This window comes from Chinchilla lanigera, unplaced genomic scaffold (genome assembly GCF_000276665.1).
Source record: "Chinchilla lanigera isolate Chin_1 unplaced genomic scaffold, ChiLan1.0 scaffold00067, whole genome shotgun sequence".
Classification (NCBI taxonomy): domain Eukaryota; kingdom Metazoa; phylum Chordata; class Mammalia; order Rodentia; family Chinchillidae; genus Chinchilla; species Chinchilla lanigera.
Window position 1 is genome coordinate 4,435,485 of NW_004955468.1, and position 23,581 is coordinate 4,459,065.

Below are 23,581 nucleotides of genomic sequence, written 5' to 3' on the forward strand. Positions count from 1 at the left end.
CAAGTCCCCTCCCCAGAAGGAGCCATGGTGCAAACTCCAAAGGTATCTTATTCCTACTTGCTTATATGCCTGTACAGTCCTTCCCCCTCACAAAGGTAGCACACGCAGCAATTTCCCTACACCTTGCTTTCTTCCTTTGGCAAATTTACCCAGCTAGCACCGCACCTTATGGTCTCACACCTGTCCTGCTTCAAAGCATTCGCAATTCTTGCCCGGCTCCTTTGGCATCTGAGAGCACACAGGTAGGAACGAAGGGTGAAGGACTTGCCTTCCGGGGAACTCAGCATGTGCCACCTCCTGCTCTCTGGTGCCTGTAGTTCTGGATCTTTCCAGCAGAGGGAGACACCACTCCACTCCCAAGACCACCAAGGGGTCATTACCCCCGGAAGTTCAAGCTTGATGGATCTGGGGAAGAGATGTGGTGGGAGGAGGCACAAAGACCCTCTTAACTGGCCTGGTCCACATACCGCCCCTCATCCACCCTCCCTGGGAGCTCTGTTTCCTGTTTCTATCACCCCCTGCACTTCCTGCTTGGGGTGTCACACTAATGCCCCCTTTTCTCCTTGTAGGGCCTGGCCCCTCCTTAACGGGGGTGGCTGGAGGCCTTGTCCTAGGGCCTGGAACTGAGAAACTGCCAGAGGGGAGCATTTAAAGAAAGTGCCTATCTGGGCGAGCCTTGCTTGCACCTGCCCTCCCTCCCTGATCACAGGTGGGGTCCTTCTCCCTGCCCCCAGCAGACCAGTGCCCAGCAGAGCTGTGACCCCAAACCCTCCTTCTCTGTCCTGCTCTGCGCACTCCCAAAAGCACCCTGTCCCTGGCCTGGCGCCTGAGGCCCTCGTCCCCACCCCCATGAGGCTGTTGGCGGTCGCCTGGAGTCCAGCTGGTGGCTGGGGTAGAACCACCCCTTCGCTGGCCTTGCCCCTCCCTGTGACCCCAATCCTCCACCAGCCACTCAATGGGGCCTTGTTCTCCATCCAGCCCCCGGACAAACGTCCCTCTGTCTCAGAAGGCGGAATTGGGGGGAGAGGGCACCCCCAGCAGGGGACCATGTGGGGGCCAGTTCAGACCCCAGAGGGAAGGAATGCCGTGAAGAGGGGGCAGGATGGGGAGGAGTGCAGAGGAGCAGCGAGCCTAGCACCGTGTGGGCTCCCATCTAGGTGGGAGGCCACCCTACCTCAGGCCACCGAGCCCCGGCACCCTTCGGAGGAGCGCGGACTAGGGTCTCTGGCTTGGTTTTGGGGGAGCAGTTCTAGAGTCTCCCCAAGGCGGCATGGGAGGTGCACCCTGGTCCAAAGCCCCACAGCTCCCCCACCGGTCCCACCCCTACTGCTGTTGCCTTATCTCCCTGACATCTTGACTGAAATCTTCTCAGCATCCTCTCCTGACCCTTGACCTATGTCAACAGTGAGACTTGGTCTTGGAGGGGACTTTGTATCCCCCAGGATTGCCGGCCACCCGCCCCCAAGCAAAACGCACAGTCAAAATCCAAGAAGTGAGCTTGTTACACTGATGTCACCTTCCTTCATGGCCCTGCCAGATGGAAGTCTGCCACTAAAGACCCCCAGCACCTGCCCCCATCAAGGTCCCTCACAGAGTTCACGGGATTGGAGAAAGTCCCTCCCTACTTTGAGGGATCAAGTTCCAGCTTGTCCTGCTCTCCCTCCACCTCACCTGAGGCTGTTGTGGCCTTGGTGACTCCAGGGAGCTCCCTGTCCGAGGAGCTGGGGAGGGGGAGGAGCTGTCCCTTTAAGAGAGGAATGCGGTGGGGGAGCCCCCGAGCCTTGGAGACGGAGACCGGCTGGTTCTCTACCTGCCCAGGTTTGCTCAGGGCGTGGCAGCTGCGGATAAAGACTCCGGCTTGGCAGTTGCTTTCTCGCTTTCTCCCAGTACCTCCTCCTCCACCCAGCCGGGAGCCACAGGTGAGCGGCTGGGGTCTCCTCTTCCCAAGTCCCCCGTGGCTCTGCCCCCAAACTCTCCCTGCCTCTCCCCTGGCGGCCCCTACCACAGAGAAGCTCTGCTGTGAGAACCCTTAGGACCTTCCCCCTTTTAGATCCTTTTCTGGGGAAGGAGGTTGGAGAAAGTACCCTCTCTTCCCCCGGGTGATCTTCCCCCTCATTCTCTGAGGTGCTTGCACAGCTGGGGCGAGGGCTGGACCCATTCAGTGGGGGCTTGGGACAGCTGGGATGGTGGATGCGGTAGACTGGAGGTGTTTGAATGGGCCAGAGATTTAGGTGCATTGGATGGAGCGGGTGACGGGTGGACAGAGGGTGTTGGGGCATGGGAGTCCCGGAGACTACTAGGACTGGGGGTGGGGGCTCCTGGAGAAGCGATAACATGGGGAGCTGGCTAGGAGATTTGGGGGATACAGAGGAGGAAGTGCCATGAGAGAAGGCACATAGAGGGCAGGTGATGCAGGTGGTAAAGAATTTACCAAGGCCAGAACAAAAAGGAGGATAAAGTTTGTTCAGGTCAGAGTCAAGAGAAAGAGAAGGCAAATTTGCAAGAGAGGAATCGCACCACGAGGGTGAGAGATTGGGGTTTTTGTCAGAGTTTGAGGACATGGAAAAAGTGTCTCGGTAGTAAATGGGATTGTCTGAAAAAAATGTCTTTTTCTGGATCATTGAGTGTCTCGTAGGTCTCCCAGGGGCGCCAGCGCCGTGTCTAAAATTGTGTGTTTAAAGTTGCAATTTGACAAGGTCGATTCTTTGGCTCTCCCAGAAGGCCTTTTAGCTTCGGATACGGAGGTACAGGCACACCGACTTCAGAGGTGGTCAGAGCTTGTGGGGAGTAAGGGGTCTTACATGAAAAGTCTGTTTTCAGGGCTGGAGATTTAGCTCAGCGGCACAGCGCCTGCCTGGCAAGCGCAAGGTCATGAGTTTGATTCCCGGTACCCTCCCCCAAAAAAGAGAAGTCTGTTTTCATCTGGTGTGGTTTCCGCCAGCGTTGCTCTATCAGCTCATGGCTGCGGGTACAGCTGGGGGAGGCTGTAAGGCAGGCATTCTGCCGTAGGGGTTCAACCCTTTTGTTGCCAGAGGGTACTTACTACAAGGACCCTTCCACATACCCCAGAACATGGCCTTCTTCACCACCATTTTTGGACAGTAAAGGGGACAGTGGAGGGCAGATGGCAGAAGCAGGCCTTGGGCCGGAGTTGGGACCTCTATGGCGGGGAAGGAACAGAGGTGGTTGGACAGACAGCCCCCAGTGCTGGCTGCTTCCTCTCTGAGCCACCTGTGGTCATTCAGAAACAGACACAGGCCTCTGGAACAGGACGGCCAGAGAGGGCAGATGCCCAGCACCTGGCTCCCGGCAGCCTCCAGACGGCCTGGCCTGGGAATCCTTGGGCAGAGACGGGGGCGTGGCCAAGACATCCCTTGCCTCCCGTCTCTGAGGCTTCTGGTTTCATGAGAGTTGGGGGAGCAGCGTCTCCCAGGCCAGGGGGATCCCGGAGGAGCCCATGGAAAGAGACTTCAGTCACTAGGTACCAGCACAGGGCATCAAGCTGAATTAGCTGGGGTGGGGCAGTTCTCGACAACAATGATGGAGCCTTCTTCACCAAGCTGGGAGATGAGTGAGTCAGAGTCAAGAGCCAAGAAAAGGCCTGCATGGGGCGAGCACTCAACGAACATCCAAGGTTTCTGCTAGCAATGGGATCAACCCGTGAAAGTCAGCCTCCTGAGGCGGCTTTAGACAACAGACTGGCCAGCTGTGGGCCTGTGCCCCTTCCCACCATCCACTCTGGCTGTCCCCAAACCTGCCTGGGGCCGTAGACGCCTGGGTAATGCTCTCTAAAGTGGCAGGTTCTCTTCCTGCAAATGAGAGTTGCTCTCACTCTGGAGGCTGGGGCAGGAGGACTGCCTTGGTTTTGAGGCCAGCCTGGGCTACCTAGTGAGACGTTGTCTAAAAAGAAAATAGATAGTTGCTCAAACTAGAGTTATGGATCCAGCATCTGGAGTTAGTGGGGAAGCTGGGGGGAGTCCCAGGCCTGGGGTGGTCACGAGAGATGCAGGATGCTGCAGACTCACAAGACACAGCTGAACCACGGTGCTGGACAGTGCCATCCCCTCTCTGAGCATGGGTTTTGCCATTGCTGAAATGCGGGCGGGAAGCTGGGTGTTGGTGGCGCAGGCCTATAATGGCAGCACTCTGGGAGGCTGAGGTAGGAGGATCACAAGTTTGATTCCAGCCTGGGCAACTTAGTGGCTTAATAAGGCACTATGTCAAAGTAAAAAATTAAAAAGGGCTGGAGATGTAGCTCAGTTCTGGGCTCAATCTCCAGTACTTCGGGAGGAAGAAAGGAAGGGAAAGGAAGGAAGGAAGGAAGAAGGGAGGGAGGAAAGGAGGGAAGGAAGGAAGGAAGGAAGGAAAGAAGGAAGGAAGGAAGGAAGGAAGGAAGGAAAGAAGGAAGGAAGGAAGGAAGGAAGGAAGGAAGGAAGGAAGGAAGGCAGAAGGGAGGGAGGAAGGAGGGAAGGAAGGAGGGAGAGAAGGAGAAAAAAAGGAAGAAAGAGAAAGAAGGAAATGGGGACTGGAGATGACCTTAGGGGTTGCTGGGGATTGAATGTGTGAAAACACAGCAAGGTCAAGGGCAGTGTCCCCGGCAGGGGAGTGGGGTGTTAGCTTTTGCTATCAAGACTATGACACTGCACGCCGGCAGCAGCCGGGCAGGGGTGGGGAGTGGGCAGGGGACGCACAGGGACAGGGAGTTTGTGCGGCCAGGCAGCATGGAGGAGGGTAGCATGGCTACTGGGCCAGGACGGGGTAGCAGTGCTCTGTGTGCTGGGCAGGCCTCCCCGGGGAACGAGAGAGTGCGGGGTGGCAGCAGGAGCCTGGTAAGGCCTGGGGCAGGGGCAGGGGCTGGGGTGGGGGCGACCCAGAGTCTGAGGGAGATGGGCTTGGGCTGTCCTAGGACTAGGGCTGGAGAGGGTCCTGTGAGGGCTGAGGGCAGGGACAGGCTGGGACGAAGACGGAGCCGCAGCTGCAGCCAGGACCCTTACCCCTGTCCCGGCCTGGCGTTAGCTCCTCCCCACCCCGTCTACAGAGCCTGGGCAGAGCCGGGCAGGCTCCGAGCTGTCTATGCGGACACTCCCCAGAACCCGGGCCTCCAGCCACCTGGCTCCCAACACCCCACTTCCCAAAACACCCCGAGGCCCCAGCAGGCCTCAGTTAGGAGCAGCCCCTGGGGAGCCGGGCGTGGTTGAAATCCTGCTTCCTTGCCAAGTGATCCTGGCAACAGTTTTCACCCCTTTCGAGCCCAGTTTCCTCATCTCACAGAGGGGGTAACGGTGGGCAGCGCCCCCCTCACTTGGTTGCTGGGGCTGTCCACTTAAGAGCCTGAGAGCTCCGTCTGACGAGTGACACAGCCGCCCCTCTTCCGGCCTGAGTCCTCACTTGGTCCCGCTTGACTCTGGGGCTCGCTCTTCCCTCAGCACCGTCGTCCTGCGCGGACCCTGGGCGGCGCCCTGTTGGTGTGGAGCGGGGCCACGGGGTGAGAGCCAGAAGCACAGGGCCCAGCACCCTGATGGCCCTGCTAAGTCTGGACCCCCTCCCTGGCCTCCTCTAGGGCAGCGTTCTGACATGCAAGAGGTGGCCCTGAGCCTGCTGGTCTTCCTGGCCGGTGAGTATGTGGCCCTTAAGATGCCTTTTCCCCTGGACCCCAGCTGGGTGGTGCCAAGCTGTGTGCTCACACACTTGCTCCTGTCTCCCCGGGGTGGTGAGGGGTGGCCGCTGGGGACAGCATCCCCTCAAGGGTAAGAAGTGTCACACTCATGATTTCAGGGGACACACAAGGACAAGACTTCTTTTTTTTGTCTTTTTGAGACAGGATCTCGCTCTGCAGTTCACGCTGGTCTTGAGCTCACTTTGTAGCCCAGGTTGGCCTCAAACTCACAACGATCCTCCTGCCTCAGCCTCCTGAGTGCTGGGATTACAGGTGTGCACCACCATGCCCGGCTCAAGGCCTTTTATAGCGGTGGCTCACATAACTAGAAAAAGTCACCATCTTCCCCATTTTCTTGTATGACTGAAGACATCGAGGGGAGAAGGCTCAGCCCAGGGTTCCTTTAACACCTCTGAGCTTGGTGGTGATGTAGCAAGTGACCAGGACACTTTGTGCCTCAGTTTCCTCATTTGTAAACCTAAGAGGATAACAACACCTCCTCACAGAGTCATTGCAAGGATTAAACAAGTTAGTATGTGAAAAGCACGTAGAACGGTGCCTAGCCCAGAATCAGCATGTGTGTTGGTGCTGTAAATATAATTTTTCTTTTTTTATAAATCCAACTCAGGACCAGGAATCCAACTCAGGACCTTGCCCTTGCCGGGCAGGCGCTGTGCCGCTGAGCTATATCCCCAGCCCTGTAAATATAATTAAAAATGATTAATCTCCCTTTCACAACATTCAGGCCCAGACAGGAGGCAGCACAGTGCTTTTAGCCAGAAGGAGACCCTTGCTCTTTGCTTTCATTGCATTTCTTTCTGCCCGTTGTGTTGGGCAAGACCAGGAGTCCATTCGGGCAGGGGTGTAAAGTGGCATTTTATATGAAGCGTGTTCAAGCTGATGGCAGGGAGTCTCTCTGCAGGGGAATGGTGAGCCAGCTTGGCGACAGGTGGGCAGTGCGTGCTGCAGAGTCAGGAGGGTGGACTCTGAGCGCGGCTGGTGTGGGGGAAACGGCCCTGGGAGCAGAAGCCATCTGTCGTCTTGATGAGAAAAGTCCTCTGTTTCTGCGGAGGCCTGGGTTAGCCATGTGTCTAGAAATAGTCAACCAAATGCTGGGCAAAACCACTAGAACTTGTTTTGCTCGAAGGCGTGGGGCTGGGTGGGTGAGTCCCTGGGTCCGTGATGCCCAGGCAGCCAGGCTGGAGGTGATAACTGTCTCCAGGGGAGGCCCGAGGCTGCATGGCCCTACTCAAGAGCTCTGCTGGGGCCAGCATCACCATGACCCCTCTCCCCGCTTGTCCCTCCCCCAGGCCTGCCTGCCCTGGATGCCAATGACCCAGAAGGTGAGTCAGGGGTGTCCCACTTGGCCCCCAAATTCTCCCTGGGGTCCCTGCCGTGGAGTGCTGTCCTGTATCCACGTTCTTTTCTCTCTCTTTGCAGATAAGAACAGTCCTTTCTACTATGGTGAGCGCTCGTCTTCACCACCTCCCTACCCCACACACTATTCTGTACCAACAGTGCCACACGGGGTTGGCTGAGGTCTGATGTGGGTGATCCAGGGGCCAGGACAGGAAGGGGCTAAAATTAGGGCACTGAACCTTAGCAGCGCTGGATTAGAAGAACAAAAGATGCCAGTCTGGCCCAGGGGAGGATTCTATGCCAGCAAGGCAGTTAGGCACAGGCAGGAAGTGAGGACAGTCCACAGAAGGCCATTAGGTTCAACCAATCGCTGGGAGAAGGGCTGACAGGAGGCATCTTCCTGGAAGAGGTGAGCGATTCAACCCAAATGATCATTCTACCTCCAGATTCTACTGAGCCACTCCTTCCCTCCTGCTCCTCCGTCCTCACTTCCTTTCCTGCCCCTTACTCCTGCTCCAGCCACCCTGGCCTCCTGCTGGTCCTCAGACGCAGCAGACAACTGCAGCTGCTCACCCTTGTGCATGGCACGTTTCTTTCACACATCCACCTCCTGCAGATATCTGATCAATGTCAGCATCCGCAGAGAGCCCTTCCCCAATCACTCTCCCTCAAGAGCTGCCTGCTGACTGTCCATCCCTTGCCCTGGTTATTTTCCTTCCAATCGCTTAGCTCCACCTGACCTGACAAGAAACGTCCTGTTTGCGTGGATATAGACTAGACTGCGTGCACCAGCCCGGCTGGGGTTTTGGTTTGCTGTCTTACTCCACATCCCCAGAGCCCTGCACACTGTAGACGCTCACTACACATCAGCCAAGTGGGTGGGGGCAGTTGGATGGGGAGGGCCGGGGTTGGCCTTGAGGTCCTCTCTGCTCTTCTCCCAGACTGGCACAGGCTCCGGGTCGGCGGGCTCATTTGCGCAGCGGTTCTGTGTGCCATCGGCTTCATTGTTCTCTTGAGTGAGTGCAGGAGCTGGTGGGGGGTGGGGCTGGCAGGGCTGTGTGTCCCCTCCTCTGACCACTTCCCTTCCCTCCACAGGTGGGAAATGCAAGTGCAAGTTCAGCCAGAAGCCCAGGTAAGATGTGTCCCGGGCAGGCCTGCCTTGCACAGCACTTTCCAGGGTGAGAAAGCTAAGTTTTGCAGAAAGAGCACAGGCCTCTGGGCTCTGCCACTATGATTTCTCAGGTTTACTGTTCATAGCGCATGATCCCCAGAGGGCCCCACATTCTGAAATGCCATAGTCCCTTAGCGCTGTACAAACCAGCACCAGAAAGACAGCCAGCAAGCAATGTCTGGGCAAGCTGCGGCATCTCTAACCCAGAGGGACAGGACAATCGGGGTGGGTATGGATCTCACCACTTTTATTTCCTCAGTCACCGTCCAGCAGATGCCCCGCCTCTCATCACTCCAGGTAAGACAGGCAGTACGGTGCCGAGGGCAGCGTGGGGAGTAGGAGTAGGGGTGTGGGTGTGGGTGTGGGTGCGTGCCTGCATGCACTGGGGAGAAAGGGCTCTGTCTACCCTCAGGCTGACCCTGTCACCTCTCCCAGGCTCTGCTCACAACTGCTGAGGACCAACCAACCAGAAGAGCACGGAGAGCTTTTTCTATCCCCGTGCCCTGGCTTTCCACAGGACCCTCACCCCCAGGGTGGCACCCCTCCTCTCCTCAGATGCCGCGCCAGGGCTGCGCCTTGCCTCTCATGGAAGGGGATTCTGTGTTCAGTGTTTAATATAAAATGATCTTGCCTCTGGTCAAGGTGGCCACAAGACTCCCGTCCACGCACTGGGGCGGGGGCGGGGGCAGGGGCAGGTGGAGGTGGGCCCCTGCTGAGGGTGGCAGAGCAGCTGGGAGCTGATTCTCTGGTTGGGAAAAGGCCAGGGCCTCATGGCCTGGTGGAGCTCACAGGGCCTGCTCCCGGCCTCCACAGCCAGGGGAACCTCCTGTGCAGCTGAGGAGGTTCTAGTGGCACATGGGGAACAATTTTGTGACTGAGAGCCCTAACTGGATGGATTGCTGGGGCACTCAGACAGACACTGGACGCATCCAGAAAAGCAAGGACCTAGGGTCAGCCTACCATTCTGGAAGTGCACAACAGTTTGAGTACAACCGTAAAGACCTCTAAGGCCCTCTCACTCACCCCTGAAACTCCACTTTATTATGAGACCCTTACGAGTACCCAGACGTCCCTGTGAGACCTCCGTATCATAGGGGGTCCCCATTACACCCCTGATAATACATACTGGCCACACAGTGTGAGATTCTCCACTGAGCCTCAAATTCCCTTGACTCCCCAATAGCCCGTAAAGCACCCAAAATGTTCCCATCAGCCACCCCCATCAAATTCCCAAAACTCTCCAAAACACCTAAAATATCTCCTATAATGCCCTTAAGACATGACCTGGAAAAAGACACCCATAATAATCTTGTGACCTGTTTCCTAATCATACCTAACACGACACGATCCCAAGAGCACCCCACCCACCCACAGTCCCTAGGGACCCCCGGGAGGGGTCAAACTCCTCCCTGCGATCTCCTTTTCAAACACCACCCGCACCCCACGCCATTCAAAAAATCCCCTCCCAGTGATCCCACAGCAACTGGCGGGGCAGGTGCACAGTGCCATTTATTGAGCTCACACACTTTTTGTCTTTGGCCCTGGTGTTCTTTGGGGAGGGGTACCAGGGGCTTCCCGCTACACCTCTCAATTTCGACTTTTTCCTTACCTGCCACCCAAGCACGCGCACGCGCAAGAGGGAGGAAACGCCGGGGAACAGCTTCTGGCAGCAGACATGCGCACAAGCAGCAGAGGGAATTACCATCCGGCAGGGAAAACTACCCTGCGACTGTGACGTCATGGAGGCGGGCACTTCCCCATTAATGCGATTGGCCAGACTGAGTTTGAAGGGGAAAGATAGGCTCTCACTTTAACTTTCCTAGGGAGCAGGTAGGTGGGAAGACATCTAGCTGATAACCTCTAGATATAACCGAAACTCTACACATCTCCCCACCTTGATTCTGTATTCCGGCTCCCAGCCTGAGCTCCCAAGTTACCTGGGAGGCTGTGCCATGCTGGAAGGTCAGCTCAGAAGGTCCAGCAGCTGTGACCTTCCCCTTACCCCAGTCGGCTCAGATCCTCGAAGAGGTGGGCTAAAGCCTGGACCTGTGGCTGGTGAACTTGGCCTGCGGTCAGTATCTCACAGCCTGGCTAGGGCCAGGAGGCCAGGTAAGAGGGGATCCAGACTCACAGGCTCCCCATGCCAACCCCCAGCCACGTCTAAGGTCCTGTCCAGTCTCAGGCACTGAGGTCCAGCTCATGATGCTGGTAGATCTGTGTGGGGCCCTTGAAACAAGCTGCAAATAGGAAGCGTCTGCCGGCTAAGGTGATGTGGGCAAAGGCGCGGGGGGCCACCAAGGCCGGGGGCCCCAGCTCCTGCAGTGGCTCCAAGAGCCCTTTATCTGACTCAAGGCGAAAGACCTGGCTGAAGGCAAAGTCACTCCCCAGGATGGCCAGCTGGTCCCTGGCGATGAGCAGCGGCTGGAATACATGGGCGCCTCGTGAGGGAAGTTTCTGCAGCAGGCGGAACATGGACCCATCCCAGCGCATGACCTGGGGGCAGGGCAGCTGGTTAGGACCAGGGTCCCAGGGGCCAGGCCTGCCTGTTGTCCTCAAGGCTCAGGAGGACTTGGCACAGCTTGGAAACAGGTCCCCCCAATCCTTCATTTTAAACTTTATAAATGTCACCACTTTTGGGTTGGGGGATGTAGCTCAGTGGTAGAGCACTTGCCTAGCACATTCAAGGCCCTGGGTTCAATCTCCAGTAGCCTCCAAAAATAAAAATTAATGTCACCACCCAGCTGTTCAGCTGTTCTTGAGCCTCCTCTTCCTCACACCATACATAGAAGAGTCAGCAGTAGAATCTGTTGGTTTTACCTACAATAGTTATAACATTTCTCCACCTGCTCTGGTCACACCTTGGCCCATCCTCCACCCTCTCCAGCCTCCTCCCTGCTGCCTGTCTCCCAGCCCTGTCCCCAGTCTGTTCCCCATCAGAGACTGTCAACTCCAGAGTCCTTCTAGACTGCGAACGCTCCTCTAGCTGCACCTCGCTCTGGAAAGAGTGCTGGGAATGGGGGTGGCACAGGGTGGGCAGGGCCTATCACCACTGTCAGCCCTGGGGTCTGGGGTCAGGGTGGGGAGGGGTGAGGCTGTGGTTAAACATCCCAGAATGTGTCTGAGTTACAGAGCCAGAGCTGGTGTGTGTGTAGGGCTGCGGAATCCGTCTCGGGAGCAGTGTCAGTATGAGGAGAGGAGTTTAGAGTCAGCTAGCCTTGAAGGGCGCACAGCATTGGACTCACTGTTGGAAGGGTCAGAATTCAAAGGTCAGCATGTGAGGCCAGGTCAGAGGTTAGAGGTTAGTGTGCCCGAAAGGCTCAGTGCTGAAATGCCCATGGTGGGATGGTTGTGCTGGATAACCTGGCTGCCCGCCCACCTGGCTGGGTCCAGCCTCACCATGGAGTCCCCGATGTAGCGTGTCAGGCACAGGAACACATCCCCACCAGCCTGGAAGTGGCGTGTGGCATAGACGTCCTCGGCCTCAGGGATGTCCGTGCGCCTCTCAAAGCGGCCACCAACCCAGTGGAAGAGCACTGGGCGCTGGGAGGCAGAGGCCAGCAGCAAGTGGGGGCGGCCGTCCAGCTCCAGGACCTCGGCATCCGTGTCCCGGTGCCAGGCATGCAGGCTCTGGCGGGGGTAGAAGCCAGGCCCGTCGCGACAGAGCAGTGTGGTGCTGCCCGCCTTGGAGGCATCGGCCACCACAAAGCAGGGCTGCTCGTCCAGCCACAGGATCTCAGCGTCGTTGGGCCTCAGAAGCCGCCGTGGGGCCAGGGCCTGCAGCGGGGCCAGGCGCAGGTCGGGGCTGGGCCTTGCCCATAGCTGGGAGCCTCCCCACAGGCGGGCGGCCAGCACGAGGAGGCGTGGGCCCAGCACCAGCGGCTTGCAGGACACCACCGAGGGCGCTGTGGGCAGCGGGAGGCGGTCAGGCCTTTGGGCAGACTGGCGGCAGGCAAGAGGGGATGCAAGGGGGCTCACCTGACAGCTCCTCCTCTGGCCGGAAGCGCTGCAGGCTGTAGTCCCAGGTGAGGATCAGGCAGCGGCCTGCGAAGGGCTGTGCCAGGACGATGTGGGGCTCCCCCTGGTAGGAGAAGGGCTCAACACCCAGGGCCGACTCCCGGACTGTCTGGAACCAGGACAGCTCTGGGACGGCAGGGGAGAGTCAGGCAGGCCCAGGAGACCCCAAGGGTCCTCACGGAGCCTATCTCTGCCATGAGGGCCATTCATGGTGCTCAACTTGTAGGGTTATATAGCAAAAATCTTTTTTAATGTATAAATATATTAACTCACAATGTGAGTTGTATTTTCTAAGCTATTTGGCATCATTAAATAATCCTTCAGAAACAACATGTCTAATTTTTGGGTGGTGGTGGCGCTCAGATTGAACCCAGGGCCTTTGCCATGAATTACATCCCCAGCTCCATTTTATTTTTCATTTTGAGGTAAGACCTCGCTGAGTTGCTAAGTTGCTGAGCCTGGCTTTGAACTTGGGGTCCTCCTTCCTCTCCCTCCCAGAGTGCTGGGATTACAGGTAATCGTTCATTTAACTTGATAACGTTCCTGTGAGGCATATTCTGTGATGGTCTCTGCAGGTGAGGCAGCTGAGGCCAAGTGCCCCAGGAAGCCAGCTGTCCAACAGAACCCATCCCTCTCATCTTCCCTGACGCAAGCGTGGCACTGCCCACCAGGGGGCTCTGCCTGAAGCCACGCTGCCCTGGCGCCCCTACCAACCCCTTGCCGGGAGTTAGGTGTGGGCATGTCAAGACCAAGTTCCCAGTGGACAGGAGCAGAAGTATAACTTGCTTGTGTGAAAACGGCTTATCCTGGACTTGTCCTCCTTCCCTCCCTTCTCACAAGATGGTACACGGGTGTGTTACAGCCCAGCGTCAACCACGCACACAAGGACATTGCACAGAAGCTGTCCCGCCCACCTGGACAGCTCATCTCGGTCCCATCTGTCTTCCCTGACTTGCGGTATTTTGAGCCTCTTTGTTAGAACAGCTCAGCTTCCAATGGAACTGGCTTTCAAAGTCCTGCACAGTGAAGCCTCTGCCACCTTTGACCTCGCGGTGTCCCTCTTTTCCCTCAGTCCCCCCAGCACACCTGTTTTCCTTTGATCATCGAACAGGACAGGCTCCAGGCTGCCTCAGGGCCATTGCTCATGCTGGTCCCTCTCTACCGAGTGTCCTTCCCTCTTTCTCCCCTAGCTAAACGTAGGCCCAGTGTGCCCTCTTCAGAGAAGCCTTCTCTGAGCCCCTGTAAGAGAGGACTCCCTCTTAACATCTCCTCACTTCCTGTATTTATCACCACGTGTAGCGTGTACTTACTTGGGCCATATTTTATTTAGTGTCTGCCACTCTAAGCTCCCAGAACTGGAAATCACAGGACTTGGGTCACCAGTGCGCCCCTTACCTCTTGTAGGGCCAGGCACAGTGTGAACCTCACTGAATGTTTGTTGAATAACTCAATAAAGAGTGACCCCGGGGCTGGGAGTATAGCTCAGTGGTAGAGCACTTGCCTAGCATGTGCAAGGCGCTACACTCATTCCCCAACACAGCCAAAACTAAACAATGAGTCTTGAGTTAAATCCCGCATTCTATGAGTTCCCCAGCACAAAAATGATTCTTACAAACAGACAATAATTACTACTACAGTTGAACCCGGGTCTTCTCACTGAGCTATACCCTCAGCCTCTTTTCCCTTTTAACTTGAGACAGGGTCTTGCTAAGTCACCCAGGCTGGGCTCAAATTTGTGATCCTCCTGCTTCAGCCTTCCAGAGAGCTGGGATTACAGGCATGCATCACCACACCCAGCTACTATTGTTACTATTGTTATTTTATTAATAGCATCTGTGTGGAGACCTTCAAGGCCAGCCCCCCTTTCCTGACCCCCAGCTCTGTGTGGTCCTGGCTCTGGCTCTCAGCTCCCATGGCTTCCTCTGCCCTGGTCTGACCCCTCTCTCTCTGTGCCTCCTCTAGGCCACTTTGGACCATCCTGGGTGGCCGCTGTCCCGGGTGCCCTGCTTTCTCTGGACCATGGGATTTGGGAGGGGCTGTGTTTACCACTGCTGTTTTCTCTGCACTGCCCTGCACCTAAAAAGGTAACAGAATGCCTTTGTGGAAAAGCAAAAGGAAAGTAAATATTAGTGAAGTGACGTGGCACATGCAGGTCCCAGCACAATTCCTGATACGTAGGAAGAATCTTAAAATGGTTAGTTTGGTATCAACGAGAATGAACACGTAAGGGCCTCTTGTCCCAGGCCCTGTGTCATATGCTGTTCAGGCATAGACACATCATTCAGTCCTCACAGCAATCCTCAGCACTGTTTATTACCCCATTTTACAGATGAGGAAACTGAGGCTCAGCTGGTAATGCTATGTACTCAAGGTCTCCCAGCCAGAAAGTGGCAGGGCAGGGGTGAGGTGCAGTGCTGCAGCCCTGGCAGCCTTTGCCTCTGCTCTCCTGATTTCCTCTGGGACCCTTGCTGTCCCTCCCACTCTGCTGGGAAAGCCCCCACCTATTCCTCTGCACTTGAACATCTTGGGGTCCAGGTGGCGGAGCTGCATGTGGGTCAGGGCGGCTGGGCCCGCACAGTCCCCGGTCCCCACGCTGGCGTTCACGGTGGGCATCCACTGCAGCAGCCAGAGGACACGGCAGTCACACTGGAACGGGTTCCCACGGAGGTCCCTGGGGCAAGAGGCCGGGGCGGGGTTACAACATGGCCTTCACCCCTTGGGGCCATGTTCCTGGGCCCCTCCCCAGGCAAGGGTCTGGGATAGCACCTCACGGGTGTAGGAAAAATAGGTGAGAGTCTTCACAGACATGCTCCTGCACCAACCCAAAGTGGGCCCAGATGACCCGCCCAGCCCAGCCCAGTGCTCCCCCACCCCGCCCCCTTGAGCCTCACACGTGAGTCAGGGTCTCCAGGCCTCGGAACAGGAACCTGGGGAGGGCCTCGAGGTGGTTATTGGCCAGGCTTCTGGGGGAGAGAGAGAAGGAAGGTGAGCAGCTGCCTGGAGATGCTTCGCCCTTGGGGCTGAGGGTGGGGGCCTGGTGCTCGGGGAGGGGCGGGCGACCGAGGCACGCACAGGTGTGTGAGCGAGCGAAGTCCTCTGAGCGCGTTCTTAGAGATGGAGCCAATCTTGTTGTCCTCGATGAAGCTGTGGAGGGAAAGTGGGGTGAGGGGCAGGCCCACAGTTCCCGGGGGGCTCACCCCATGGAAGCCATGAGGCACCGGGAAGTGCTGCACCCCACCCCACCGCCTTGAGCAACCCCAGGGAAAGCCTGCTCACCAGGGGCCCAGCCTGCGACCCCAGGAGCCAAGGACCAGCCCTACAATCATTGCCAGCCTCACTATGAGCGCTGCTGCCATTGCCACTGGCATCGCACCAGTGCTTCTGTCCCCATTGCCAACCCCGGCACCAATAACTGCCATTATCCCTGGCTCCACCAACATCACCACCTCTTGTGCCGTCACCTTACCAACAACATCCGTAAGCATCACCGTGCAACTTCCGGGACCAACACCAGAAGACGACCACCATCGTCGCCAGCCCTGCCACCGTTGTTACAAACCGGCGGTGCCCATGCCAAACGCATCGCTGTTATTCCCAGTGCTCACATCACCCACGTCACTAACACCTGCCCCACAGACTTTACCACCAATGGCGCCATAACCACTGGGACCACCATATTTTTTCCCTCCGTCCGCTCTCCCTGCCTTTGCAGTACTAGGGATTGAACTCAGGGGCTTTGCATTGAGCTACATCCCCAGACCTTTAAAAATTTTTTTTTCTTTAATCCTTGTCTGGAACCAGCCTCTACCTCCCCTACTCTGGGATCCACAGAGAGACCCCCTGCTCCTCCTCCCAGCCCCGCGCCTCACTCACAGGTACTGCAGGTGGGACAGGCCAGCAAACGCGTCATCTTCAATCACGGAGAAGGAGTTGGACGTGAAGAGGCTGGCCAGGGAGCAAGGCAGAGAATGTTCCAGAGCTGGGGATGCTTTCTTGACATTCTAACCCTGCCCCACGCTCAACCTGCACAGGCAGGTGCACACACACCTGTACATGGGTGTGAGTGTGTGCACGGATACAGACGCTTTTATATACTTGTGTGCTCACAGCCTCACACATGCAAGAACCTGGCCTGGCCATGGCCGGGCTCCACCCACCCCCCCACCAAATACCCACGCCCTGCAGCTGGGGTTGGCCCAGCCAGGCCCTACTCACAGCAGGTGCAGGGATGGCATCCTCAGAAAGCTGCCGGCCTTCAGCTGGGTGACTCCAGTCCTGACAAGTGAGCTGGGCACGTGCATGGGCAGGAGTGGGTGAGGAGAGAACCTCTCCCACCAGTGATCTGGTCTTGAACCAGAGCCCTCTGCTCTCTGGGAGCCCATGACCCGTGCCAAGGTGCATTTTGCTACATCCTGGGGCAGCTGCCCTCCTCGCTTGGCAAGGGTCCTGGCAAACATTCAGCTCACCCTCTGGCCCCAGGGCTCCCCCTGTACCCTCCAAATCCCAGGAGCCCCCTTTCACTCCTCCCGACATCCTTCGCTGTCCAAGATCCTGATAGGTTCCCGATTCCTTTGGGACCCCGGCACCCCCCATCTCTGGGGTTCTAGGGCTCCCACCCCCACCTATAGGCCCACAGAGGGCCTGAGGGCCTGACACTCACAGCGACAGCAGCGTCGGGGAGAAGCTCTCGGGCAGGTCCAGGGAGCCCTCACACAGGGCGCTGTCCTTGGAGCAGGAGCAGCGTAGAGGACACTTTCCCTTTGGGGGTCTCCAGGCCACCCCCACCCCTGCCCCGGCCAGGAGCAGCAGCCGCAGCAGCAGAGTCCCTGTCCCTGCCATGCCCCCTGCCCTGGACCTTTGCCCCCTCCGCCACTTCTCTCGGACCCAGTTTGGCTGGGGTGCTACATCTCCCGTGCCCAGCGGCCCTGCACCCCGCCCCAGGGAGCGCTGCCCGGCTCCCAGCTCTCCCAGCCCGTTGTTGCCCCTCTTCCTCTTTGATTTTCTGCCTTTCTCGCTCCCTGTCTTGCTGCCTCTCCCTCTCCGTTAGTCTGCTTCCCCCTCTCAATCTTGGTCCCTCTTTCTGGCTATCTTTGTTTCTGTTTCCCTGTCTCTTTAGGTCTCTGTTGGTGTGTGTGTGTGTGTGTGTGTGTGTGTGTGTGTGTGTGTGTGTGTGTCCCTCTGCCTGGTGTCTATTTCTCAGCTCCCTGCCCCCTCTTTCCAGAGCCCAGTACTGTCTCTGCCTCCTCCCACGCCCCTTCTCCCTGAAGATTTGGGAAAGAGACGTGCTGGGCCCAGGATGTGCCAGGCAGAGTGGGGTAGGAAGGAGGAGGGGGTCAGAGGCCATAGGAAGAGCAGCCCTGGGGGACTGAATGGCTCTTTGGGAGGGGGCGGGGCCACCCAGGGCTGGAGCCACCCTGGCCACTCCCAGCGAGCCCCCTCCCCAGATTGCCCACTCAGCCCTATTTCCCGGGAGCCCAAGGAGGATGTCACTGGGGTGGGGACTGATGGCTCTGCAGACAGGAGGAGGGGGTGGGAGGAGCATACTGGGGCCGGGGGACGTCCTGGCCACTCCCAGCCAGCCCCCTCCCCAGGCTCCTGGAGGGTGTGGTGGGTGCTGTCACCAAGGCTTTGCGGGGGCCAGCGTAGGTCCAGCTGCTCCCTCTGGTGGCCACCCTTGGAAGGACGGCTGCCCTGCCCCAAACACTGGACGTCCCTCCCCTCCCCTCCCCTGAGATTAACCCTTCAAATGCTCAGACACATTTGGGACAGACACTTAACCCCAGGAAACACTTTGCCTCAGTGATGCTATCTCTTTCTTCAGCATGACCCCACACCAAGCTGTGTCTTCAGTGTTCCCCTCCGGACCCTCATCTCACCACTGGGGTCGTTACTGTTCTCATCGCTCGCTACTTTACAGCTGGAGAAACTGAGGAAAGAGGTCAAGGGACCTGAGCTCAGTGTGACCCAGATGGAGGCAGAGCCAGGGTTCAAACCCAGAGGGCTGGCTCTACGACCTCTCTGTGTGATTTGTTTGTTTTTGTTTTTTTTTTCTGGTACCAGGAATCGAACTCATGACCTTGTGCTTGTCAGGCAGGCACTGTGCCGCTGAGCTAAATCCCCAGCCCCCCTTTCCATGTTATTTTGCTTTCTTTCTTTGGAGATCAGAATTCATGAGTACTTGTCTGTCCATTAAATGCAAAAAATACAAAAAATGATACTTGTTGCCCAATGTGACCTAGTACTATTTACTGAGTACTGACTGTGCGTCTGTCTGTCTTTACACGAGTTGACTAAGTGCTCACGGCAACCCTGTGAGACCAGAAGTATTGCTATGTCCCCTTCACAGGTGGGGAAGCTGAGGGGCATGGAGGTTAATTAATTGCTCTCATGGTGTCCCTCGCACCTCACTGCCTGGGGTCAGGAGACACACCCCCAGACTGAGGAATACACATAGCCTCTCTGGCCCTGGAGTGCATGCCCAGAGAGGACTTGGAGGATCAGAGGCTTAACGGCCCCATAGAGATCCAGGGTCCAGCCCAGATCTGTTTGGCCTCAGGCAAGTCATTCACCCTTCCAGGTTCTGTTTTCCCGGTTTGAGGACAGGACTCAGTGTGATGGTGAAAGTAACACACCCTCTTGGGGTTCAGCACAGAATGGGTACCCCAAAGTGGTCAGCAGGTTTGGGGACAAACTCTGGCTCCAGGTCCTCGTCCTGCACCCAAACAGCTTGTGATTGGAGCAAGGCCCTTTGGCTCTTGGTTTTCCCAGCCGAAAAGCAGGAGTGATGAAGCACTTTACAGGGTTTTTGAAAGTGCAGAAGAAGCGCTTGGTGCCAGAGACACACGGAAGACAAAGATAGGCCTGAACGCACACGGGCAGCATGGCTGGCCCCGCAGTGTCCTCACGCCAGTGTGCACGAGGAGGGTGACCGTGACAGTGATGACAGCTAACTTTCTTTTTGGCAGTAGGTGGGATTGAACACAGGGCCTTTGCACTGGGCTCCATTCGAAGCTCTATTTATTTATTCATTCATTCATTCAGAGACAGGATCTCACTAAGTCACTAGGTTGCCCAGGCTGGGCTCAAACTTGTGATTCTCTTGCCTCAGCCTCCTGGAGTGCTGGGATTCGAGGCGTGCATCTTCATGCCCAGCTAGACAGCTAACTTTTTAAAAAAAATCACCATGTGCTGGATTTTGTTCTCACTGTTCTGGGCTGTTCAGATAATCATCTCAACCTCCCTCAGGTGGATACTCTTCCTTTCCATTTTACAAAGGCAGCAATGGAGTCACAGGGAGGTTAAGTCACTGGCAACACGACACAGATGGAAAGTGCTAAACTCTTCTGCCCTGACACCTAAGGCTCCAGAGTTAGCTCCATCCCGGAAGGAAGCTGGGTTGGCCAAGAGCTGACCAGACGCCCTTCCTTGTTTGGCCCTTTGTGTCCCCTGCTCCCCCTCCCCATTGCATAAACAGCAAGGTTATCATTAACCAGGGACTGTGGGTGACCTTGGGGTGCCCAGCCACCAGGGGCAGAGGCCAAGAGGACTCAGACGACAGGGATATGGGAGCCTGTTGAAGCTGCCTGGGTTCTCTGAGACCAGGTGTGTGTGTGTGTGTGTGTGTGTATGAGTGTGTGTTTGGTGTGTTACACCCATGCATGGGTGTGAACCTGTATAAATGCTCTAGACTCTGTTCTGTAGTATCTGGGCAGGCTTCTGACAACTGAAGCATGGGATAGTTCTATCTTTTACCAGCAGGGGACCTCTGAAGAATCAGCTCCACTTGGCTAAACCTCAGTATTCCCATCTCTAAAATGGAGCTGATAAGACAATGTCAAGTTCAGAAATCTTTGAGACTGGCCAGGGGTATATGTATGACCTTAACTATTTCTCCATCATATAATCCAGGAAATTGAAGGACAAGGAAGTCACAATGGCTGCCCAAGATCACACAAGCAGGAGTACAGAGTCCAATCCTGACCTTAGGTTTCTCTGTCACCAGCACCTGTGGGTCTGGCTTGCCCACGAAGACACCAGAGATGTTTTCCTCACGGGGCACAGAAGTCCAGGGAAAGAAAAGGTCAAGGCTAAACATACCTTTACGGTTCTGGAGTGGGTGAGCCATGTGTCAGGCCCTTGTGCCTGCGACTCCGTGGTCAGCTGTGAGCTGTCTGCCCGCGTGTGGGGTGTGAGCACAGTGTGTGTGTGTCTGTGGCTATGTGACAGAGTGGCTGGTTTTACGGCAGTCTCCCTGACGCTGTGCCTGCTTGTGGCCATAGACATGTGGTCTGTGTGTACACAAGGGCTTTGGCCTTCACGTCTTTGCTGGCTGTGTCAGTGCCTTTGAGTTCATGTGTTCTGCGTGGAACCCTGCATTTCTGCAGGGCCATTTGTGAGCACGTCTTCACTAAAATATGTATCTTTGTTTCTGTTTGTAAGAGTGGATGGGTGTGTGGCTATCAGTGGCTCTGTACAGAAGCCATTCAGCACGAGTGTGTGCTTGTGCACAGATCTGTTCGTCTTGGTCTTTTGCATTTAAGACATGTTGATTGCGTGTGTGTGTCTTTGGGTATCTCCATGACCGTGTGTGTGTGTAAGTATGTGTCTGAGGGAGTGGTGTGCATCCCTGGTGGAATCCTAGTCAGCAATAGACGGCACACACACAGACGCATACACACTAACTCCCTGCCCTCACCCCACGAACAGCCCGACAGTACTGTCAAGGGTTTCACAGAACGTGGAGGTCAGAGGTCAGTGGGCTCCTAAGCACTTGGGCTGCCTGACCTCAGGCCCCAGCTGGGCCTAATTCCCAGGGAGCAGCACAGAAGTCACTCCCCTGCCCCAGCTCAGCACTCTATGCCAAGGTGAGCGTGTGTGTGTGTGTGTGTGTGTGTGTGTGTGTGTGTGTGTGTGTGTGTGTGTGTGTCCATACGGCTGGCCGGCTGTTCCTCAGTCTGAGCTGAGAGAGTTAACACAGCGGGCCAGGGCGGTCTGGGCTGGGGGCCGGCCCCTGGCCCCCCTCCAGCCTGGGCTCCAGTTACAGCTGCTGGCTGGGGAGGGCAGAGGTGGGGTGGGGCCAGGAGGGGAGCCTGCCGGGGTGGCGCATCCAGCTCTGAGCCAGGGGGTCCAAAGCGCTCAGCCCCCAGGGGCACAGCTGGACATTTGGGGGCCTTCTTTCAGCAGGGGACAACCTGACTGGGGTGAGCGTCCCCACCTCTTCCCTCCAAACCCCTTCCCTCCCCTGGCTGGGCAGCCTATTTTGGGAGCAGGAGTGGCCAGCCTGTGGCTTCCCAGGAAGGCCTGGCTCAAGAAGGAGGAGAGTGTGACATTGGGGTTCTGCAGGCGTGGGAGTGAGGGTGCGGCTCCTCCCTCCGCTGCCGTGTGAGTCCCCTGGCTGGGCGTGGGGTTCAGACACATGTAGGTCTGTTTGTGTCACTGTTTGGGGGAACTGGCGGCCCGGAGCAGATCTGTGTGTGTCTGACTGTGTCTATACCCCACCTTCTCCATTCCAGCCCCATCACTGTGTGTGTGTGTGTAATACGCATATTTGCAAGTGTGTCCCTGTCCCTGGCATCTATCTTTCCTCTCCTAGGCCCACAAGTGTGAGCCTCACGTCACTCTCCTGAGTTGTCTAGTTATGAAAGATGTCACCCGGAGGCGGGCAGAGGGAGTGTTTTCCCTTTTCTCATGGCTCCCAGGAGAGCAGGCTGGGTGGCCCTGCCCTGAGGGGCAGCCCTGTGGCCATGTGGCAGCTGGGCCTCCCCCAGCGGGGTTGTGCTTGACCCCCGGGTTGGGGGAGGAAAGCTGTTGCCATGGTAGCCCGAGAGAGGCAAATTCCTCCAGGGTGAAGTGGGAGATATTTATACCCAGGGTCAAGCGGACAGCAGGCGGGCACGGAGGGCAGGAAAGCCGCAGTTGTCCGGGATACTGTGAGGCCACCGAGTGGGGGGCGGGAGGAACTGGGGTGTGCCCAGCTGCATCTGTCTCTCCACCTGCCTCCCCTGCTGGGGTAGGTCTGGGGATTCGGGCCCTGCTGTGGGGGAGGAGGCCTGTGGAGAGGTCTGTGGACTGTCTCAGCCCTAACCTCACCGCGCTGTGCTCCATGTGACCCCCGTTATGTGAGTTGCTTCGGTGAAACGGTCCCAATCTGAGGAGCAGAGGGTGCCTGTTTCTCAGGCAACTAAGCCGGGTAACCAACACTTTCGTGACTAAGTCCCTAGACTGTTTTCGACTTAATCCCTTGGTTTTGGGGTGGTGGTGAGGGTACACACATGCCGTCCCTTTGCTGTCCCTCAGGACAATGGCATCCTTCACAGATGTCTTGGTTGTCTTCCTGGTTCTCTTCACCACGGCCAATGCAGGTGAGTAAAGGGAGGCTGGGCGGCGGGATGCACAGTTCAAGAACCAAGGGGAAGACCCTGCCATAAATGAACTCAGTCGGAACACCAGAAAATTAGGGGTCTCCGGGTAGGGTTCAATCCCAGGCCGGCATTTAGGTGAGGGGAGAGAGTGCTCTGGGTCAGATGAAGGGGGGGGGGGCCTGGAAGCTGGCTCCCGGATTGAGTGATGGAATCACCGACAACCTGTAAGACATCAGGGCGCTGGGGCAGTGAGATGCCCACTCCACCCAGGTCAGTACAGAGGGACCCAGAGAAGGTGGGCAGCCTGCCCAGGGTCCCAGACCCCCAAATTCTCAGCCTAGGAAGGTACAGCCCTCACATGGTCTTCTTATTATGCTCCTTCCAGCCCAAGAGCCCAAGAAGCATTTAACTCCTGCTTTCCCTTTCTTTCCAGAAGCACCGCAGGAGCATGACCCATTCACCTACGGTGAGGGGGAGCTGGAGCCAGGGCCTCGGTTTGCCCCCTCTTCTCCGGGTTTATATTTTCCGTCCTTCTCTCTTTCCCTTGCTGTGGCTGTCTTCTCCCCCTTGTCTGTCTGTCTGTTTTCCTTTGATCCCCCTCTGCCTCTCTCCGCTTGACCCAGTCTCTCAGTAACTCCTAGCCCATCCTCAGCTGCCCCCTGTCCTTTCTTCCCTCCCCGCCCCCTCCTCCACTCCGTCCTCCTTCCAGCCTCCACCCACCCAACCCTAACCCTAACCCAGCCCTGGTCTCTCCCTCCCCACCTCTGCGTCGCTCCCCGCTCTCCTCTAACCTCTACCTACCCCTACTACACGCCTTCTTCCGCTCCTCTTCCCTGGCCTGCCCACTCCTCCCCAGTCGGCTGCTGTCCTCCTCTCCTTGCCCTCACCCTCCTCACTGCTGCCCGCAGACTACAAATCCCTGCGGATCGGAGGCCTCACCATAGCGGGGATCCTCTTCATTTTGGGAATCCTCATTATCCTCAGTGAGTGGCTGCGCTGCGCCCCGCCCCGCCGCGCCCC

The 23,581-nt window shown here is 57.0% G+C and overlaps 3 protein-coding genes across 5 annotated transcripts in view; 2 read left to right on the top strand and 1 right to left on the bottom strand.

The window, feature by feature from the left end:
• The first annotated feature begins 1,795 nt into the window (after positions 1-1,795).
• Fxyd3 (FXYD domain containing ion transport regulator 3) lies at positions 1,796-8,831 on the top strand. Its single transcript, XM_005400030.2, has 8 exons — positions 1,796-1,919; positions 5,561-5,614; positions 6,967-6,999; positions 7,097-7,120; positions 7,957-8,031; positions 8,111-8,147; positions 8,446-8,483; positions 8,622-8,831. The coding sequence occupies exons 2-8, from the start codon at positions 5,575-5,577 to the stop codon at positions 8,639-8,641; spliced, it is 267 nt and encodes an 88-aa protein (XP_005400087.1). The 5' UTR covers positions 1,796-1,919; positions 5,561-5,574; the 3' UTR covers positions 8,642-8,831.
• On the bottom strand, positions 6,324-21,400 carry Lgi4 (leucine-rich repeat LGI family, member 4). Of its 3 annotated transcripts, XR_001236912.1 has the most exons (10): positions 16,861-18,126; positions 16,416-16,487; positions 16,074-16,145; positions 15,273-15,344; positions 15,092-15,163; positions 14,702-14,871; positions 12,162-12,326; positions 11,583-12,088; positions 9,796-10,679; positions 6,324-6,747 (listed from the first exon to the last, which is right to left on the bottom strand). XR_001236912.1 is itself a non-coding variant. In XM_013522440.1 (9 exons), exons 2-9 carry the CDS (start codon positions 16,433-16,435, stop codon positions 10,365-10,367), a joined length of 1,392 nt encoding a protein of 463 aa, XP_013377894.1. In that variant the 5' UTR covers positions 16,436-16,487; positions 20,298-21,400; the 3' UTR covers positions 9,671-10,364. The 3 variants fall into 3 exon arrangements, 2 of the variants coding, with proteins under 2 accessions (XP_013377894.1, XP_013377893.1); XM_013522440.1 differs by lacking the exons at positions 6,324-6,747; positions 16,861-18,126 and adding an exon at positions 20,298-21,400 and having other exon boundaries at positions 9,671-10,679; XM_013522439.1 differs by lacking the exon at positions 6,324-6,747 and having other exon boundaries at positions 9,671-10,679.
• A 24-nt stretch (positions 21,401-21,424) lies between these two features.
• Positions 21,425-23,581, top strand: part of Fxyd1 (FXYD domain containing ion transport regulator 1) — a 3,987-nt gene continuing 1,830 nt past the window's right edge. The window contains exons 1-4 of the mRNA XM_005400027.2: positions 21,425-21,581; positions 22,497-22,561; positions 22,995-23,027; positions 23,470-23,544. Coding sequence (XP_005400084.1) covers positions 22,501-22,561; positions 22,995-23,027; positions 23,470-23,544 — 169 coding nt within the window. The 5' untranslated portion in view covers positions 21,425-21,581; positions 22,497-22,500. The remainder of the gene's footprint in view (positions 21,582-22,496; positions 22,562-22,994; positions 23,028-23,469; positions 23,545-23,581) is intronic.

Excerpts from the sequence above, each read along its gene's own strand:
- Fxyd3 (XM_005400030.2), top strand. The coding sequence starts at position 5,575 with ATGCAAGAGGTGGCCCTGAGCCTGCTGGTCTTCCTGGCCG. Across the intron at positions 5,615-6,966 it reads CCTGCTGGTCTTCCTGGCCG|GCCTGCCTGCCCTGGATGCC; the intron begins GTGAGTATGTGG and ends TCCCTCCCCCAG. Across the intron at positions 8,032-8,110 it reads CGGCTTCATTGTTCTCTTGA|GTGGGAAATGCAAGTGCAAG; the intron begins GTGAGTGCAGGA and ends TTCCCTCCACAG.
- Lgi4 (XM_013522439.1), bottom strand. The coding sequence starts at position 17,039 with ATGGCAGGGACAGGGACTCTGCTGCTGCGGCTGCTGCTCCTGGCCGGG. Across the intron at positions 12,327-14,701 it reads GTTCAAGTGCAGAGGAATAG|AGCTGTCCTGGTTCCAGACA; the intron begins GTGGGGGCTTTC and ends CTGCCGTCCCAG. Across the intron at positions 10,680-11,582 it reads GCTACATCGGGGACTCCATG|GTCATGCGCTGGGATGGGTC; the intron begins GTGAGGCTGGAC and ends CCCTGCCCCCAG.